The sequence below is a fragment of the Blastomyces dermatitidis genome (assembly GCF_000003525.1).
Source record: "Blastomyces dermatitidis ER-3 genomic scaffold supercont1.7, whole genome shotgun sequence".
Classification (NCBI taxonomy): domain Eukaryota; kingdom Fungi; phylum Ascomycota; class Eurotiomycetes; order Onygenales; family Ajellomycetaceae; genus Blastomyces; species Blastomyces dermatitidis.
The window spans coordinates 251793-268892 of record NW_025544780.1 but is presented as its reverse complement, the minus strand read 5'-3'; the positions used below and the strand labels follow the sequence as shown (position 1 = coordinate 268892).

The window sequence follows — 17100 nt, the reverse complement described above, 5'->3', positions numbered from 1 at the left end:
TGAGTTCTCTGAGTGCAGTATTGAAGACAGACAGCTGTAGAAGTAGTAAAATGCTGTAAAGAAATAAATTGATCAAGAGACTGGTTTTATAAGCAGTGAATGCAGGCTTTTGATATGTTGTTCATTCTTGAAGAATCTGTGAAAGGTGGTTGATGAGATGTGTAGAGCCGCAGGCGGCAAGAAGTCATAGTGCAATGTCATGTTCACTTAACTCTACACCAATCAGTGAGCTGTATTCGTGCCAAGAACCCCAAGAAGGAAGTTCTCCACTTTTATTGACCAGGGTTTTCATCATATATTTGCTTCGGGGACCAACTGGCCTGGGTCCCGGTCAGACATGATCGCTAACAGCAGTTGACAATGACAGATGACACGCCTATAGATCTCGTTCGCTCAACAGGAGCCGTCCCGTTCTTCTTGCCTAGCGATTAAGAGTACTAGCTTAGAGGACTTGTGGGTGACAGTCAAGATGGTATCGGTATCATGCCCGTCGCTGACTGGGAGACTTGTGATAAAATCGATCGCTAGTACTTCGAATGGTTGGTTCCCTTGAGGAGGGAATCGGATACGATTTTCCCCATTGTGAATGACTGGTGGCAAGCGCTTCGAAAGCTGGCAATTCTGGCGGCGGAGTTGGCCTCGTTGACAGATGAGGAGGAATCGGGAGGAGATAGGCACGTCAAAGACGAAGGTTGACTCCAGGGGTAAGTTCATGACATGACTTCACACAAATCAGTGTGAGAACATTGCATGGACAGATCCACTGCAGTGATGGTGCCCTTTATTGACTTGCACTAGATACACTCTGAAACATCATTTTTACGTGCAGCTAAACTTCTATAAGGAAGGCTGCTACTGTGAAAGGTGTTTGCAGGATCTATCCTCCCCCCCCCCGAAACCCTTGAGACCGGATGAGGATGGCATTTATGTATGATAGCTGGTGGCTTCTTTAGAGGTGCTTACATGAAGGGCTCCTCTTGACAGGATAATTCCCAGCGAGATTGCCAAGGCCTTTCGATGAAGAGTATATAAATTCCAAATGAGCCCCACCAGAGCAGTCGGCGCAGCTCTGCATTTCTTGCGAAAAGTTGTACCATGAAACTCATACATCCCATGACAGCCTTTGAAATATAAGGTAGATGCATATTGCGGCGGAGGACTACTCAATATCAAGAGTAGATTTGTGGTTCCAGTGTAGACCAGTGGCAAGATTCACTTTGTCATATAAGGATCCTTAAGTATGGTGGTTTCCAGTCTCGTCTAAAAGAACAAGATTTTGGGAGTCAAACAACACAGGAAGGATTGCAATTCGCCGAGGCAAAGTCTCCAGCACTTTCGAACTCAGGCTGACAATCTAAGAAAGCGGGTTCTGGTGGTGGAAGCTGGCGGAAGCTGCCAATTTTCAAGCATTAACTTAGTCCTCTCGAGGTGGATGGCCTGACTTGGTCGTAACTGGACACACTGCCTCCTAACAGGAGACCGTCGGCGACTTTGGTGTAAAATTGATTGCGGTTAAGTGAGCAGTGAGCGCTCATTTTGCCCCGTTGGCAGTTGGCACACACCCCATGCCCCTGGCGATTCGGTTCTCATCCATAGGCGCAACGATGCATTCTTCTACCGGTCCATTTTCTGCCGCACTTTTGCAACCAGGCTGGACTGCTGTTTCACCGTATGTCTGCAGAATGACTACATCGCCGGGTTATGGCGGACGGGCGTTGGGGAGACGGGTGGTTGGTGACTGCAGAAGATGGACGGAAATATCCGCGTCTATCCTCTCAGCATCGTGTTCTGCCGCCGGAATCTCCAGTGGGTATTCGATATCGTCCACTTCTGTTATGTGGCTGTCATTGCGAAATTCGGTAAGTCAGATTTGGGAATGCGTTCGGCGTAACTCAGAACCTGGCCCTTGACTAAACTGCGATAGACCAAGGTTGGAAAAGCTAACGTCTGTGAGGACGCTTGTCGAATCATCTTGAAGCGAATCCACCATACATCCTGGCCGGGCTGAACTATGGCGATTTTCCGCTGGACGGACACTCAATTTTCATTGCTTTTGGAAAATTGATATCTAGAATCAGGAGTCTCCGATGATGTTTCAGCAGGGACGCCGTTACAAGGTTGCAACAATATGGAATTTTCTCCCCTAATGCGAGTAATTCTATTATCCTGTTACCGAATAGCGAAAGTGTTGTCTCCTCAAGATCAATAAGAGTGTCAGAAACTGGCTGATTTTTATGACTACACAGATCTTGTCGCAGTCATTGATGGAGTATAGTGAAACACTGGAGATCACGGAAATGGCAATTATCGCAGACCATACGACCTGTGGAGATCTCACAGTTATGGATTGGCTCGAATTCCCTCAATCAGAAACAGCTGATGCATATTTCACAGTGATTGATAGTGTATGTAGTATTGAAATGATTCCTCATAATCACAAACTGAGCTTCAGAAGTGATATTGGCAGACATGATTGTGGGAGATATGATATGATTTGATATGTATTAGATGAGAGATTGATTCATTCCATCTATTATAGGCTGATCAGAGTAGTTGACCAACCGTCTAGGCTGGTATGTATAGGTGCACTCTGCGTATGGAATTCGATTACATTGATTAGCATAATAGTCCTCAAGATTGTTGCAACGCCCGTCCGGCGACAAAAATGAAACTCGTCGCCGATTGATTGGAAAGACTTGATATCGTTGCTCATTTAATCGAGTAATCACGGTATGTTTGAGGGGCTAGACCAGACAGGCCCTTTGTAGAGACTTGTTTCTTCCTCTGAGACTCCTTGAGCTAATTCCTTAAAGGGATGAAGGAAGGCAGACCATTAGTAGCGAAAATAGATGGCTGTCCTCGGACATCCCGATGAAAAGTATCCAAAGATGTTTGAGTGGTATAGTTTTCAGTCTGCGGCCGCACAACGCCGTAAAATGTGTGATAATTCTCCGTAAGATCTGGTTGATAAACTCCGACTTTGTTGCTTGCTGTTTGCTCTGAGGGCTAGGAGAGTGCCTTAGCTCCAGATGTAGGTTTGGATGACTGGCCACAGACTGATTCCGAACATATCATGGAGGGATATCTGGGTTGTCTGGGAATTTCGGAACATCTTATGGACGAAGGCGCAGTGACATGTTACCATGCTATGTGACGGAGGATAGAGATGGCCTCTCATCGCTTCTATTCACGGGATCTTATGATCATGAGTGATTTTATCTAAATACCGACAGAAAGAATCATCAGCGATATGATAGTAACGCATATTTGGCGGATGAGCTGTGCTAACTTCCTGCCTCCACTTCTGTTGACCACAACCTGACCCTGACATGGCGCTGGCAGCCTTACTCGAAGTACGTGTTAAGTGTTGGAATCAATCCCAGGTGCCGATGACGACGACAATTCCTCTGCCTTCTTCCATAGAAGTGTCGCTGTTCTCTTCCCTAGCTCAGCCGTTAACGTTAACGATTTGCTCTCCACGGAGTTTCCGGCTGCAGATACCACCATCGGTGTTTGTTTGCCGCAGAGTTCAAACGGGGCTGGCAGTAATTTTTCCTGTCCAGTATGCCAGACCTCCCATGTTCGTGGGTGTCTAATTTCACTGCATTAAGTTGATCATTTGATAGTCGGTAAGTGGGACTAATGACTGAGATTTGCACCATATTCTGCTCATGAAAACAGTTGAATATCATATCCTTCAGTCATTTGGGGGTATATGCAGGAAGGTCATCCTGTTTTTCACCCGAGAGAAGCTTCGCTGGAGAAGATCGAATGTACGGGAGAAGCAATCAAGAAACAGGAGAACAGCAAATAGGCAGATATGCTACCGCAGAGCTCCCATGAGGTCTTTTGCATAATGTTTCCTGAAAGTGGAACTACCAACGATACTAAGTAGGGACATCCCTCGTTCGTTGTTGGAAACGCCAGACGATGTTGTTAACCGTTGTTCCTGCCGTAAACCGTTCGATCCTTTGGAGAGCCGGACTTTTGGAGAGTAGTAACAAAGTGGTTTAAAGCGATCTGTTTTCTCGAGGGGCTGTTGGAAGAAACCCCTCATAAGCGAAGTAAGGCGTTCGCGAAGCGGTAGAAAAAGGAGGCTGAGAGCGTACGCTGTTGTAGCAAAGGTAGTAGGGCACGTCGCATTGGAAGATGTATTGGCGAGATGTCACGATATCATCGTCCATAAATACTTCGTTCCGCCGCCCGTTGTTCCTTCAAAAATAGAGAAATTGGATATGTTTGTCTCCCTTCTATGTTTCCCTCCACTATCTAGAGGTGCTATTCGTGGGTGTGTTGAAATCCCAGCCAGCACTCTAAAAGATGACGGAGTCACTCCATGAACCTTTCAAGCTGACCTCTCGCCTTCGTAGCTCTTCGACCGCAAACGGGCTAGATGCCCAAACCCCGAGCAAAAGACCCCAACTAGATAGGCTGGTAGCTCTTCAGAGAAAGAGTGTGATAGCTTCACACGTAACAGCCCGAAACCGTATATATATGAGCGTCGAAGATAATCACCCAAACCACATTATAGCAGTCCAAGTTTGAGCAATGTTAACCGATGAAGCCGGCATTTTGCTCGTTAAATGATCCTCGTCAGAAGAAACCGCTGTCTATTTAAGCATCATTTGACCTGTGCTTCTCCCTCGGAGGGTAGTGTGTCGCCCATTGGCGAAAGGCGGGTATTTCTTCTACCCGACCTTAAAGTTAGATAGTAGAATATATACCCTCACAATATGATGATAGGGTTCCTAAGATGTAAGGAGAGTAAATATTAAACGCCACGAATATAAATCGTGTAAGTGGAAATAGGTATCATGCTGGTCAGCATAAGTTATCCCAGATTCATAGAAGTAAATTTGATAGGCTAGGTCCTCTTATCTAGCCCACCTAGTCGGTCGAAAATTGGTGGATAGAAGGGATTCATATGAGGGAGAGACTCAAAGAACGAGCGTTATCGAAATGGGGCCAGGAAGGCTTAATATGTAGGGGGGCTGGAGGTGAAGAAATGCGCTCTCGCGGAAGGGAATGGTCCAAGGATCTCGGGGATATTCTAAATTGAATATAACGTCCAGCAGGGAATGCCTCAAAAAAGATCATGGGGGAATGGTTGTAGATTGAATGATACTTCTCAAAGTTTGGATTGAATTGAAAAAACGTGGAGGGCATATCCGAGCAAAATACTTCAGTTAATTTTAGGTAATTCCATCGCGCCAGAGGTAAATTCCCTAAAATTAGCATGGTAGAGAAATCTAGGCAAAAACCTGGCAACCCAGAGTCATTCACATAGTGTACCCAAGAAATAACTAAACAAAAAACGCCCAAAGTAATGCATTTGGTTTTCTAGGCCGTGAATAATTAGTAGTCCGTACAGACGTAATTCAATCCCCTACCCTTAGAACTTCAGCTGAACTTCTTCTGCGGCCCCCTGCCATCTCCCTTGTCGGCAGCCTCTCCCTCGCCAGCAGCCTTAATATTGTACACATCTAGAGAATCCAATGATAATCGTAAGAATGCATGCTTGTTTCTCCACCTTATCTGACCTGCCGCAAAACCCTCGGAGTATGCCGGTGGAGGGGGCGGATCAGTAATTTTGGTGATTAAATATGCCGTCGAAGCTTCTGCGATACCATATAGTAGAACTCCGAGGAGAGGTACTCTAAGCATAGTATAGAAGCCAATCGCAAATCCGAAAAGGACACCTTCACGATCCCGAAACCAGAGCCGTTTTTGTTCTCTGGTGAACTTTATACGGGAGAAATATGGTTCAAGCTTTTAACATGGTATGGTGGTCAGTGAGTTTCTCCAGAAACGGCTGATGTAAAATGCAGTATTAAGTAAGGATAACGCAGGATGAACAGATAATAGGAGAAGGGATTTTTACCAGCTCTCGCATCAGACTACGAGACGAAAAATAACTTTGCAAAAACATCACTAAAATCCTTTTTGGGACAACAAGTCCTGAGCCAAATACGACGAGAGCCGGTATAGGTCCTACGGCTTTATTAAAGGTGTAGAAGCTCGCAGCTGGAATCACAAATCGCCCAACAACTGGAAGTAGCGAGACCATGTATACAGCAAGCGAGAGGGCAGTTCTCCGGCCATATCGGGTCACAAAGGTCTTAAAAGACGAGCCCAAACTCGAGACGGTGGAACTATCTTTCTTGGTCGAATACATCCTGAGATGGGGATAATACAAAGCTCGCAAACTCTCTGGGTTATCGGACTTGTGTTTCTGGATGTAGGTCGAATCAACCCATCGGAGGGATTCCATAAACCTTCGGAAGTGAGATACTGAGTTACCGTGCCAAAGAGGCGCGGGGATTTGGCTTGAAATACATACATGTCATCCAAAGTAGGGGTAACATAGCGCATTAAGGTCATTAATAAGAATGGCACCTGAAGAACGTATGTTGATACAAAGTCAAGACGGCTGAGTATCTTATCGTCCCAGGTTGCCGCCTCCAGGTCGATGACCCAGGAGAGAAGCCATATCACGAACTTTACGCCAACAACCTGCAAAACGAACGTGTTAGACATAGCCTCCTAACAGAGTATGATCTACTTATACATACCGGAATAGAAATAATTAGTCGAATAGCAATCCCGGCACAGACTGCCAGGGCTGCTTGCCTGTAATGCACCGATTTAAATAGTGACGGGTTCTGAAGAGCTCTATGGGCTAATTGGGCAACAAGCAGACAAAAAAGTAAACATGATTAGCCAGATGCACCCCGAAGTTCCTGCATATAAACAGATCTCTCCAGCAGAATGATTTGCAGCTCTACAATGCAACTGAGATCTGTGCATAGACTGGGCATCAATGAGAGGACTGACCTCCTACTAGTGTAAGTTGGGCTCCGCGAATAATGGCATTTGGTTCGAAATTAGACATGGCTGATTCCTTGGGTGGCAATATCTAGATCATACAGCCAGCTAATGGCAGATGATAGACTGTGGAGAGCAGAGAAGGAGGTCTTTTTGTCAACATGTATATTTATTCTCTTGGATGGAAGTTTGTTTGAAAGGTGAATGAATGTTTGATGATGGCGCGGCTAGTTAAGCTCTAAGCTCCTAGTTAACTAGTTATTTAAGCGCCAGCCATCCCCTGTCCGGGTTGATCCCATCGATCTTCAGCTCCACAACACCCCCCACTGCCGCCATAACACCCAATTTCATCCTCTGTTCTGATACAGTCTTCGTCCATTCTTTTAACGGTTACTTCCTCATCCGCTTGCAGTTCTGTTTTCATACATCTACGGCATTTCCGTAAAGCCTTGCTCTCTGTGATTTCTATTCCATGTCAACTTTCATTGACTGTTCCCGCCGCTGCGGATGACTGACTTAATGGACCCTGCCAAACCCCTTCAGCGCTCCAACACCCTGCCTGTGAGGCTGCGTCATAGCCTAGATTCCGTGGATGGCGCGGCTTCGCTTTCCAACGAGGTGTTATTCCACCACAGCGATGCCAAAATCGTGAAATTCGAACTCCCCAAGTCCGCCCAAATCCCCCCACCCAGCGATATTTCCTCAGATCTTGACTATGTGGTCGATGCTGTCGAGACCCTGCCGTGGCGCCTATCGACAGAGAGGACAGTGGCCCTGGGTAATTTGAAAATCGAACATGTCCCCGGGTCAACCATATTTCTCAAGTCTGGTAACGTCGTGCAGGCTCTGATGAAGAACTGTCAATGCTGGTGCGTGGATGGGGCTTCCATTTTCGTCATCAGAATACGGCGCCTTACCTATTACCGTATTGAACTACCGAACGAAACAGAGCAAGATAAGGAGCAAGTGGAAAAATTGAAGCATGTTCTTCGCGCAATTATTCGATATGAGGTCACTCCTTGTCCCTTCAAGAGGGGCTTTTCAGTCGAGTTGCCCGAAGATGCGAACACCCCGCGGAAGAAGAAAGCATGGCGACCGAAACTGGACCCAAGCTTTGAACCTAGGAAATTGAGTTTTGGAGACGCCAGTTCAGATGGCGTAGGATGTTGGCGAAGTGATACAGCGAGCACCCGGGCAGACACCGAGGATGGAGTGGCGACGGATGGGAGTGACAACACACCCAGAGCACGCCGTGCCTCCATATTCCATTACCAAGGGTCACCAACGGTATCGATTCCTACTAGGACTAGGACTGCCAGAAATGTTACAGAACCTACCTATAACTTTGATTCCATCATGGCTAGGTTTCAAGCCCTCCCTGACAGCGAAAGTGAAGCGGATGGTGGTAACTTGTCCTCAAGCCTGGACTCGTTCCACTCGTTTCAGTCATCTCATTCTGGCCTTCTTCCGTCGCCTCCATACTCTGATCCTCCGTCTCCCCTCGACCCCCAACCTTTTGTCAATGCAGACCAACCACAGATCCTCCTCAAACAGACCCATACCCGTGAAGATTCCGAAGCTACGGTTGTACCTAAACCCATCGCCCCAGAGGAGCATGTTCCAGCTTCGAAAGAGAATGGATTCGTAGACTCAGACGCTTCAACCAACCATGTAACAAATCTCGCCCGTCACATGAATGGAATAACTACTTCTGCCCTCACCACGGATCCCGATTCAACCGCGCGCCAACGCAGTGTTCAAACCCCTAGAAAGCGGGAGATTTCACCCATGCTGCCGCTTTCAACCATATACAACCCCGAAGATAAATCACCAATCAACAAGATGACCACATCAATCCTTCAGAAAACTTGTTCCATCATTGTGGGAACACCGATTCAAGTGTTAGCTCTTCTCCTACATATTGCTGCTCGGATCGCACACGGAGACGGTCCTCGTGCCGTTAACTCTGCTGAATCAACCTATGATTGTGATCCCTCTGATTCAGATGATGATATCTGGAGTGAAGATGACTTTGGCGTCCCCCTGTCAGCAGCTGTTTCAGCAAATGCAGACGACTCCAGCCCCGAAGCCGGCCATATTGACCTATGGGAGGACGAGCTAGACTGATAATATCAATCGACCATGTACACCACCTCCTAGGTTGGTCTAAAGCGCTTCTCTTCTCGATTTATACCCTTTATTGAAACTACATAATGCATTTTAATGTGCGAATGGATATTGCTAGAGCTGTCGTCGCTTGACATGTTAGTCTTTTGTTTTAACTGGCGAATGGGAACATGTGCGAGTATGGATGGAGGGTTACTCTTTGGCGGATAAGTAAGTACGGTCTGTCTTATAGGCGAGTATTTTAACGGGAGCTCTTGTGATTTTCTGCCAGCTGAATTGATTTACGGCCTTTTTCTCATGACATGCATTCTGTATATGCATAAGCGTTCATTTCCTTTGTCCTTCTTTAATTTCTTTGATATTACTGGATTATTATCATGATCTGCCTCTATGTACATTTCTATGTTTGTATTAGGATGCGGCGTTTCTTAAGAGTTAAGATTTATTTGTCTGTAAGATTCCACTATCTCATGCTATGTGGGTATATTTCATATTGCTGAAAATGGGCCGAATACATTTTCAGTCTACGTCAGAATCTCAACTCCACACTAAAAGTTCTATATTCAGAGCTCCCGCCCTTGGATCCCCGTTTATCTCAATAAAATGAAACATCACAATTCCAATACAAACTAAGCAAATCATAACCCCTCAAGAAAAATAAACCCCCATAACGCCAGACAACCAAATGTAAGCTGGCATAATCTCAAGAACCCTCTGCCACATGTGACTAACCCCCTCCCATACCGTAAGGCGCAATCCCGGTTCTACGCCTTCCCCTTTCCCCCCTTCCCCTTCCCCTTCTTTCTCCCACTTCGATCCCTCTTCTTCATCCCCACCATCCCCATCTTACAGACCTCCGCATATCGCACAAAAAACCCTTCAATGTCATCCGGTTGTACGACGGTTGACACCTTTGACTTGGCCTCTTTGTGCCGGCCGTTTGTGGCGCGGACAAGGACAGGCACGGGTGCTAGTGCGGGCGACGCTGATATTGATGGGGTCGCTTCTGACTGTGAGGAGGAGGAGGTGGTGGTGGTGGTGGTGGTGGTGATTGGAGTTGTGCCGAGGGGAGGTAACCGCTTTTGCGTGAGGAATATGGAGCCGCGCGCTTTTGTGGACTGTGTTGTGAGGAGGGCTTTTAGGGCCGTGAAGAACTGTGGTTAGTTTTGCATTGGTTAGGTCTTTAGCTCTTCCTTTCATGTATTTATGTGAGAGAGGGAGTTCGTATGGTGAATATACGGACCTCATCATTAGAGACGTGCGGGCTGGACATCTTGGGCTGCAATATATATGTGGGCGGAGTGTGAGCGGGGAGCTGATCTTGTGAGAGCTGATCTTGTGAGATTTTATCGGATTTCTTGCGAGATTATATGTTCTTCTACTTGAGGGATATATGTATAGTTTATAATATCAGATACGCAAGTAATGTCCACATCGGGGATCGTGAGTTCCGCCGTCTGTACTAAACCACCATGAGGTGCTGATGTATTCCCCAAATCGGACTTTCGTGGGGTTGTAGCAGAACCTCCGCACACCGCCTTCCATCTCGAGGGGCAGAAAAAAAAATTCCCCATCCAGAACTAGAAAATTTATTTAGCTTTAGCCCAAGCGTAGGAGCTGTTTAGCCAGTCAGTCTTATCGCTCCACGACTATGTCACGCCCTCTATATAACACGACGCAGCTCCCAAAACAGCTCCGAGAGGAGTTAGGCCTTCCAGACCCCACGAATGCGCGTAGAGGGGATCGCCGACACAATGCGCGCCTCTCCCGCAAAGAGCAGCGGAAAGTGGAGCGGGCGAACAACAAAAGGGCGCAGCATGGGCAGCGAGGGAAATTGTCTCAAGGAGGCGCGCGGGATGGCGATGGAAATATGCGAAGAAGTGCTCCGTCTATTGGTAGACAGGCGAGCGGGAAAACGAAACTGAATGCGAAGCTGAATGCGGGAACGGCGCCAAAGTCGATTTTGAAGACGCGGAGAGAAGCCGATGATGAGTTTGAGGTTGAATCAGAGGAGGAGGAGGAGGAGGACCTGGAAGAAGATTCTAAGAGCGGAAACGAGAGTTCTACAGTGCGACCTAGAATATCGAGAGCTGTGGAGGAGAAACTGGCGGCGGACGATATGGAGATATCTGCGCTAGAGAAAAAGTTGGGTATTAAGGGGAAGAAAGGGAAGCTGCCACAATCGTTTTATGATGAGGGATTAGCAGATTTGCTTGGTGATTTGGATGGGGGTGATTCGGACGATGAGTCGCGGAAGAGGAAGAGGGAAGGGGATGAGTGGTTGCAACGGAAGAGACTGAAGGCGCAAGCAGTAGCTAGAAAGACCCAGAAGACGATGGAGGCGGCTAGTGACGAAGAGAGTGAAGATGAGGATTCTGAAGATGAGGGCAGTTATGCGAGTGATGAGAATAGCGAGAGTGATGACGAGAATAAATTTGAAGGATTTGAAGGATTTGATGACGAAGAACAAGAGGGCTCACCTCCCAAACCAAAAACGCGAGAAAACCCTTACGTCGCCCCAGTTGTGGCCTCGGAACCAACTACGCGTAAATACATACCCCCATCCCTCCGAGCTCCATCGTCCAGCGAAGCCGAGTCCCTAACCCGTCTACGACGGCAGGCCCAGGGCCACCTTAACAAACTCTCTGAAGCAAATCTCGTTTCAATCCTTCGAGATGTCGAGAAGCTCTATCAGGATTATCCACGGCACAGCGTCACTACTACACTAATCGACCTGCTGATGGGTATGGTGTACGATCCAAGTACTCTCCAGGACACATTTATCATTCTGCACGCAGGCTTCATAGCGGCTCTGTATAAGGTATTGGGCATGGACTTTGGGGCGGAGTTTATAGAACGGATCGTTAAAAAGTTTGATGAGGATTATGAAGGGAAGGATGGCGGGCTCAGTAAACAGATGGTTAATGCGATTTCCTTATTGTCGCATCTTTATAACTTCCATGTTATCGGATGTAGCTTGATTTTCGACTATATCCGCCTCTTCCTGAAGGAAATAAATGAAGTGAATACGGAGCTACTTCTGAAAATGATTAGAAGTAAGTACTATTTACAACGCGCTGGTTTAAACATTCAAGTTGCATTTACTAATTTAAACATTTTTAGATTCCGGGCCCCAACTCCGACAAGACGACCCGTCCTCTCTCAAAGACATAATCCTCCTGATCCAACCCGCAGTCTCCCAAATCGGCGAGGCCGCCTTATCCGTCCGCACGAAATTCATGATCGAAACAATGACAGACCTGAAAAACAACAGAATGAAAACTGGAGCCACGGCATCCGCCATCTCATCCGAGCACATCACACGCATGAGAAAAATCCTCGGATCGCTCAACAACTCGCGCACCATCCGTGCCAGCGAGCCCATCCGCATCGGCCGCACAGATATCCACAACTCCACCAAGAAGGGGAAATGGTGGCTAGTGGGTGCAAGTTGGAAAAACGACGACGATCCAACCAACCAATCTGCGCCGGTTGTTATCGATGCTGCTGCAGCTCTGCCTGACACGCTGGCCGATGACATCGGTGGTAATGAAGTCGATCTCGCACAGCTAGCCAGAGCCCATCGCATGAATACTGACGTTCGGCGATCCATATTTGTGGCAATCATGTCCGCGGCCGATTGTCGTGATGCCCATGTCCGGCTTGCAAAGCTACGATTAAAACGCAACCAGGAGGGAGAGATCCCCCGCGTTGTCCTGCATTGCGCGATGGAGGAAGAAGCACATAATCCGTATTACACGCTTATAGCGCGGAAGCTCTGCGGGGAGCGGAGAATGAAGATGGCGTTCATGTTCTCGTTATGGGATGTGTTTAAGCGTATGGGTGAGAAGGGTGATATGGACGAGGAGGATTTCGATGCCGATATCGATGAAAACAGCGATAATGCTGTGACCAGCAAAGCTATTGTGAATCTGGCGAAAATGTTCGGTAGCATGGTTGCGGATGGTGCGCTTACGTTGGGCATCCTCAAGGTCTTGGACTTTGCGTACCTGCAGCCGAAGACGAAGACGTTCGTTGAGTTGCTGCTTGTGACTGTTATGGTACAGACGCAGCAGAAGAGGTTAAGGAAACTGCGGAGGAATGAACAAGCGCCGTCAGGTTCTAAGGAAGCGGATGGAGAAGAATTTGACGAAAAGGCACTGGCGGATGTGTTCATGAGAACCCGGGAGACGCCGCAGATTGTCCCGCGCCTAATTTACTTTATTCGCAAGGTTGTTGCGAAGACGGATATTGTGGCGTCAAAGAAGGAAAAGAGGATCGTTAAATGGGCAAGCAATATTGCTTTGGATACGCTGAAGGTCGTATCTCGGGCTGCTGATGATTCTTGATATCCTTCTCAGTTGTCCCTCGATTCGTATGCATAGTGTGTAAGCGAGTAGAGTGAATGCTTTCCACCCATGTATTACAACAGGACCATAATATGAAGATTGCATCATCTTTTCCCACCTCTAGTATCTTATGTATCAATGCCCAGCTTTGGAAATATGTCAGTTAAGGCTTGTAGATGCTTTACTGATGGTGAAGACCCATGCCGATATTCCGATAGGCCGGGCCCATCCCCATCTCTAGGAAGGAGAAAGCTATCCCAACCAGCATTGATAGCCCCTTCGTAATCGTTTTCATAATGATCTCCAATATGTATACAGGTCCAATCTGTATCTTTGGGCAATAAAGATCCATCACTCTCAATGCACTTCTTTGCCCTCTCTTTAGCAAAATCAAAAATCTTTCGATGAGGCTTCTCCTCTCCAGCCTCATAGCTAGTAACGATAAAATCGATATCAGCCGGTGTATCTCCTCCATCCAAGTTAGTTTCTTCGGTGGTAGTAACAGTCCTGGCAGCATGAGTAGTCCACCCCAGCGACCCAACGCGTACTCCCAAACTGGTCAAGATATTTGCACTCCGATCATCAGAGTTCGAAATTACGCCTACAACAATCCTCTCAAAGTCCTGAGGAGCGCCGTAACTGGACCTATGCAACCGCCTTTGCGCCCTCCACCGTCTCATCCTAGCCACAAACTCCTCCACATCCGGGTACAACAGGTATCCTTCTCGGCTCTCAAACCGTTTCAGCAACTTCTGAACCAACTCCTCCGGAACCTCAACTTCAACTTCAGACTCAGCCGCATCCTGGCCAGCTACCGCACAATCCTCCCTCGCAACCCTCCTAAAACACTCCCGAATCACATTACCCCACCACTCCGTGGGCCCGCTAAAGCCGGCAACATTGCGCCCAAAGTTTGGTCTCGAGGCGCTCTCGTGCTTATAGACGGCGCGGAAGGCGGTTGAGATTTTTGCTGCGAGGTCTGCTATGGGGAGGTTATTTCTACTAAAATGCGGGGGGAAGTGGAGGGACTGGGCGACTTGGGCGTACTGAATGGGGACGGGGAGGCGGGGGTGGAACAGGGTGTGGAACGCGTCAAGGGTGAGGAGGAGGGTGCGCGGGGGCATTTGCTTGCATATAGAAATGGGGAAGGGGAAGGAATGGAAGCGAATGAAGGGTAAATTGAAGGGGTGTCTATTTAGCGATTGAGCTGTCCTCTTGAAGAGTTGTTGTTCCAAGGTTGTTGTTGAGATAATGTATTTGGTGTTGATCCTTGGGACGATATTTTGGCTATCCCCCTTTCAACTTAGTGCACAACCTTGTTTCGACCACCATCTCCAGCCGCACAGAAATTCCCCTAGACCTTCCTATATCTATATATCTTCCTATATCTTATTAGCAGCGGTGGCAACTGCAGGGCTAGCTTGTCCAGAAGACGGAAATCAATGCAGGAGGCTCCAGAGCAGTTTATAGCAAATAATACAAAACTAGCTGCTATAAACTCCTATAAACCGCATTTACAATTACTCCGATTATCCTGAGGAGATGCTGGCGCCTGAACAAGCAAAGGAAACGAAGTGCATAGCAGCTTAGAGCAAATGCAAACACGGTCTTGAATATTTCGACCCGGTTCAAATGTCAGATAAGATACGTGGATGTCGGATGACAAACCACACCCCTGAGAAATGGGCCATGCGCGGGAACTTGATAATTACAAGCTAAAAACTTGGGCGATTCACGAGGGCCGTTTCGCATTCTGATAGAAGCTCTTATATGATGGCTCCAACTAATGTACGTGCTCTGCGGTGTAACTTTATGCTAGAAACCCTGAAGAGTTGTACCATCGTGGTTGACATGATATAGACTCCAACAAGGCAAAGTAATGCCTTGGGTCGAGCTCCTCAATCTGCCGGAATTAGATCCGTTTCGCGAACTCCACGCTTTATCTTTGGATCAACTGCTCCCTCAAGCTCTGCGTCTCAATTTGCAGCAATTCCTCGCTTTCGCTTTGCTGAAAAGTTCGGGCAGGTATCTGTTTCTGATATCGAAGCTGATCTGAGTGATATTGCCCCTTCATCTTCAGCCCTTACGGACTCTGATGGGCGAATTGGAAGCTTGCCCCTTCTATATTCAAGGGAGGATGAGATCCAAGATTCCAATAGCGATGAAGAGGAGATCTTATTCCATGATGACCCTACTTCTTCCCCTTTAGAAGGGCATTCAGGAGCTCGGGATGACGCGGGGGGATTTGATAGTGATGCTGAAATCGATTCCATTTTTCCTCCAACCCCTGAAAGACGCAACGCAAAACGCAGAAGAGTGTCATCTCCTGCTCTTAATAATCCCAATGCAGATCCAATCTCGTCGTGTCCATCCCATCCATCTTCATCCCCATCATCACTACATCCGCCATCACCCGTCTCCTCTTTGGCATCTCTCACTACTCCATCCCGAGCCTTGGCCCCGGAACCATTTACCCTGCTGCTCCCATCAATCACAACCTTCAACCGCCCGCCTTCATCATCCACTAAGCACCCCCGTTTTCTTTTTCGCCACCAGCAAAGTTCACCTTCCATGTCTACACATTTCGCTCCTTCCCAATTGAAGCCAACTACTGCACCGATCTCATCTCAACGGCGACCACCGCACTTCATCCTCCCACCTACCTCTTCCAGACCACCGGAGCACCTCCATCTTGCTCTAACCACAGATGAAAGATCCCTTATCCCCGGACGCTCCAGACGGTCCAACTCTACCACGCCAATCTGTGTACCGGGTGGCATGACCGCCTCCGTCCGTGGTTGGCTACTAGAAGCAGAAGCAGCAAAACACGCCTCCCAATTCCAGAACACACAGGCCAGCGCTTTCCAAGCGCCCAGGGTGACGCAAGAAATGCCACCCCCGCCGCGAGTAGCTAACTATTACCTCGTAGCCGAAGTCGTTGATGTCCAACATCAGGCATCTACCAGCAAAAGCGACCATAATACGTATACACCTGGCCATCCTACTCCGGTGACATTGATCACAACGACCCCCATAAATAATTCTTCTACCGCTATTGCCAGTAGTATCATCAACACGGACACCAATAGCACAACCCCATCTACAGTACAACAGCAAACATCTATACGGCCCCCTTTCATACATCCCCCGTCCCGCAAAATCCTACTATTCGGGGCACCCATCTCCAACCCACCGCGCAGCCACAGTCGCGGCTCTTTTGATACACCGGGCCAACATCCCGGCCGCCATCCACGCCTTAGTGCATCGTTCTTTGCCGCATCTCCTATCGTAGCAAAAGGAGACAAAATAGGGCTCCGTCGCGGCCTTGTGTGGGAGATGGAAATTGAGGAATTTCCAGGGAGGGTAGGTAATGGGCAAATGAGACAGGATAGGGAAGGTGCAGTTGATGCAGAGGATGTCGCTGGAAGTGCAAGCGCACCCGGAACCCGAAGGAGGGATGTTAAGGTAGAGAAGTGGCTTGTTGGTGTTGAGTGGGATGTATTATGACTCGAGCTGTTTTACTACGTACATATAGCTTGGAGAAATGAACCTTTACCCAAGCCACCTAGAAATATATTCAGACAGACGAAACGGCCAAACGCATATATTATGAGACCCCGCTATATTAAAACTCCTTACACTCCGTTCATTCATTCATTTCAAAAGCAAAATACTATCCCTAACAAACAGTACCCCAAATTAAAAACAACCCCTCCAAAGGAGAAAAGAAAGCATCAACCAAAATGGCTCCCAAGAGGGAGAGTGATCCCGACAGCGGTCACTCCCACCCCCCACCCCC

At 47.8% G+C, this 17100-nt stretch overlaps 9 protein-coding genes across 9 annotated transcripts in view; 4 read left to right on the top strand and 5 right to left on the bottom strand.

Moving 5' to 3' along the window:
• Positions 1-378: 378 nt before the first annotated feature.
• On the bottom strand, positions 379-805 carry BDCG_06568 (uncharacterized protein). Its single transcript, XM_045422318.1, has one exon. The coding sequence runs from the start codon at positions 712-714 to the stop codon at positions 394-396; it is 321 nt and encodes a 106-aa protein (XP_045277985.1). The 5' UTR covers positions 715-805; the 3' UTR covers positions 379-393.
• Positions 806-1565: 760 nt separating this feature from the next.
• On the top strand, positions 1566-2700 carry BDCG_06567 (uncharacterized protein; the record flags this gene model as incomplete). The annotated part of the gene is made up of 3 exons (XM_045422317.1): positions 1566-1859; positions 2247-2405; positions 2629-2700. 3 exons carry the CDS (start codon positions 1566-1568, stop codon positions 2698-2700), a joined length of 525 nt encoding a protein of 174 aa, XP_045277984.1.
• A 1903-nt stretch (positions 2701-4603) lies between these two features.
• On the bottom strand, positions 4604-7909 carry BDCG_06565 (transmembrane protein UsgS). The gene is made up of 6 exons (XM_045422316.1): positions 7743-7909; positions 6835-7671; positions 6573-6679; positions 6341-6513; positions 5882-6275; positions 4604-5769 (listed from the first exon to the last, which is right to left on the bottom strand). The coding sequence occupies exons 2-6, from the start codon at positions 6890-6892 to the stop codon at positions 5401-5403; spliced, it is 1101 nt and encodes a 366-aa protein (XP_045277983.1). The 5' UTR covers positions 6893-7671; positions 7743-7909; the 3' UTR covers positions 4604-5400.
• Positions 7110-10485, top strand: BDCG_06564 (uncharacterized protein). Its single transcript, XM_045422315.1, has one exon. The coding sequence runs from the start codon at positions 7333-7335 to the stop codon at positions 8950-8952; it is 1620 nt and encodes a 539-aa protein (XP_045277982.1). The 5' UTR covers positions 7110-7332; the 3' UTR covers positions 8953-10485.
• Positions 9210-11333, bottom strand: BDCG_06563 (uncharacterized protein). The gene is made up of 2 exons (XM_045422314.1): positions 10196-11333; positions 9210-10106 (listed from the first exon to the last, which is right to left on the bottom strand). The coding sequence occupies exons 1-2, from the start codon at positions 10223-10225 to the stop codon at positions 9717-9719; spliced, it is 420 nt and encodes a 139-aa protein (XP_045277981.1). The 5' UTR covers positions 10226-11333; the 3' UTR covers positions 9210-9716.
• BDCG_06562 (nuclear protein) lies at positions 10513-13759 on the top strand. The gene is made up of 2 exons (XM_045422313.1): positions 10513-12008; positions 12076-13759. The coding sequence occupies exons 1-2, from the start codon at positions 10604-10606 to the stop codon at positions 13299-13301; spliced, it is 2631 nt and encodes an 876-aa protein (XP_045277980.1). The 5' UTR covers positions 10513-10603; the 3' UTR covers positions 13302-13759.
• Positions 11784-14536, bottom strand: BDCG_06561 (uncharacterized protein). The gene has a single exon (XM_045422312.1). The coding sequence runs from the start codon at positions 14423-14425 to the stop codon at positions 13430-13432; it is 996 nt and encodes a 331-aa protein (XP_045277979.1). The 5' UTR covers positions 14426-14536; the 3' UTR covers positions 11784-13429.
• BDCG_06560 (uncharacterized protein) lies at positions 14527-17060 on the top strand. Its single transcript, XM_045422311.1, has 2 exons — positions 14527-15089; positions 15162-17060. Exons 1-2 carry the CDS (start codon positions 15072-15074, stop codon positions 16806-16808), a joined length of 1665 nt encoding a protein of 554 aa, XP_045277978.1. The 5' UTR covers positions 14527-15071; the 3' UTR covers positions 16809-17060.
• Positions 16823-17100, bottom strand: part of BDCG_06559 (replication checkpoint mediator protein 1) — a gene marked incomplete at both ends in the record, with an annotated part of 4853 nt that continues 4575 nt past the window's right edge. Inside the window, one exon of the mRNA XM_045422310.1 lies at positions 16823-16866. Within this exon, the coding sequence (XP_045277977.1) occupies positions 16823-16866 (44 nt within the window). The remainder of the gene's footprint in view (positions 16867-17100) is intronic.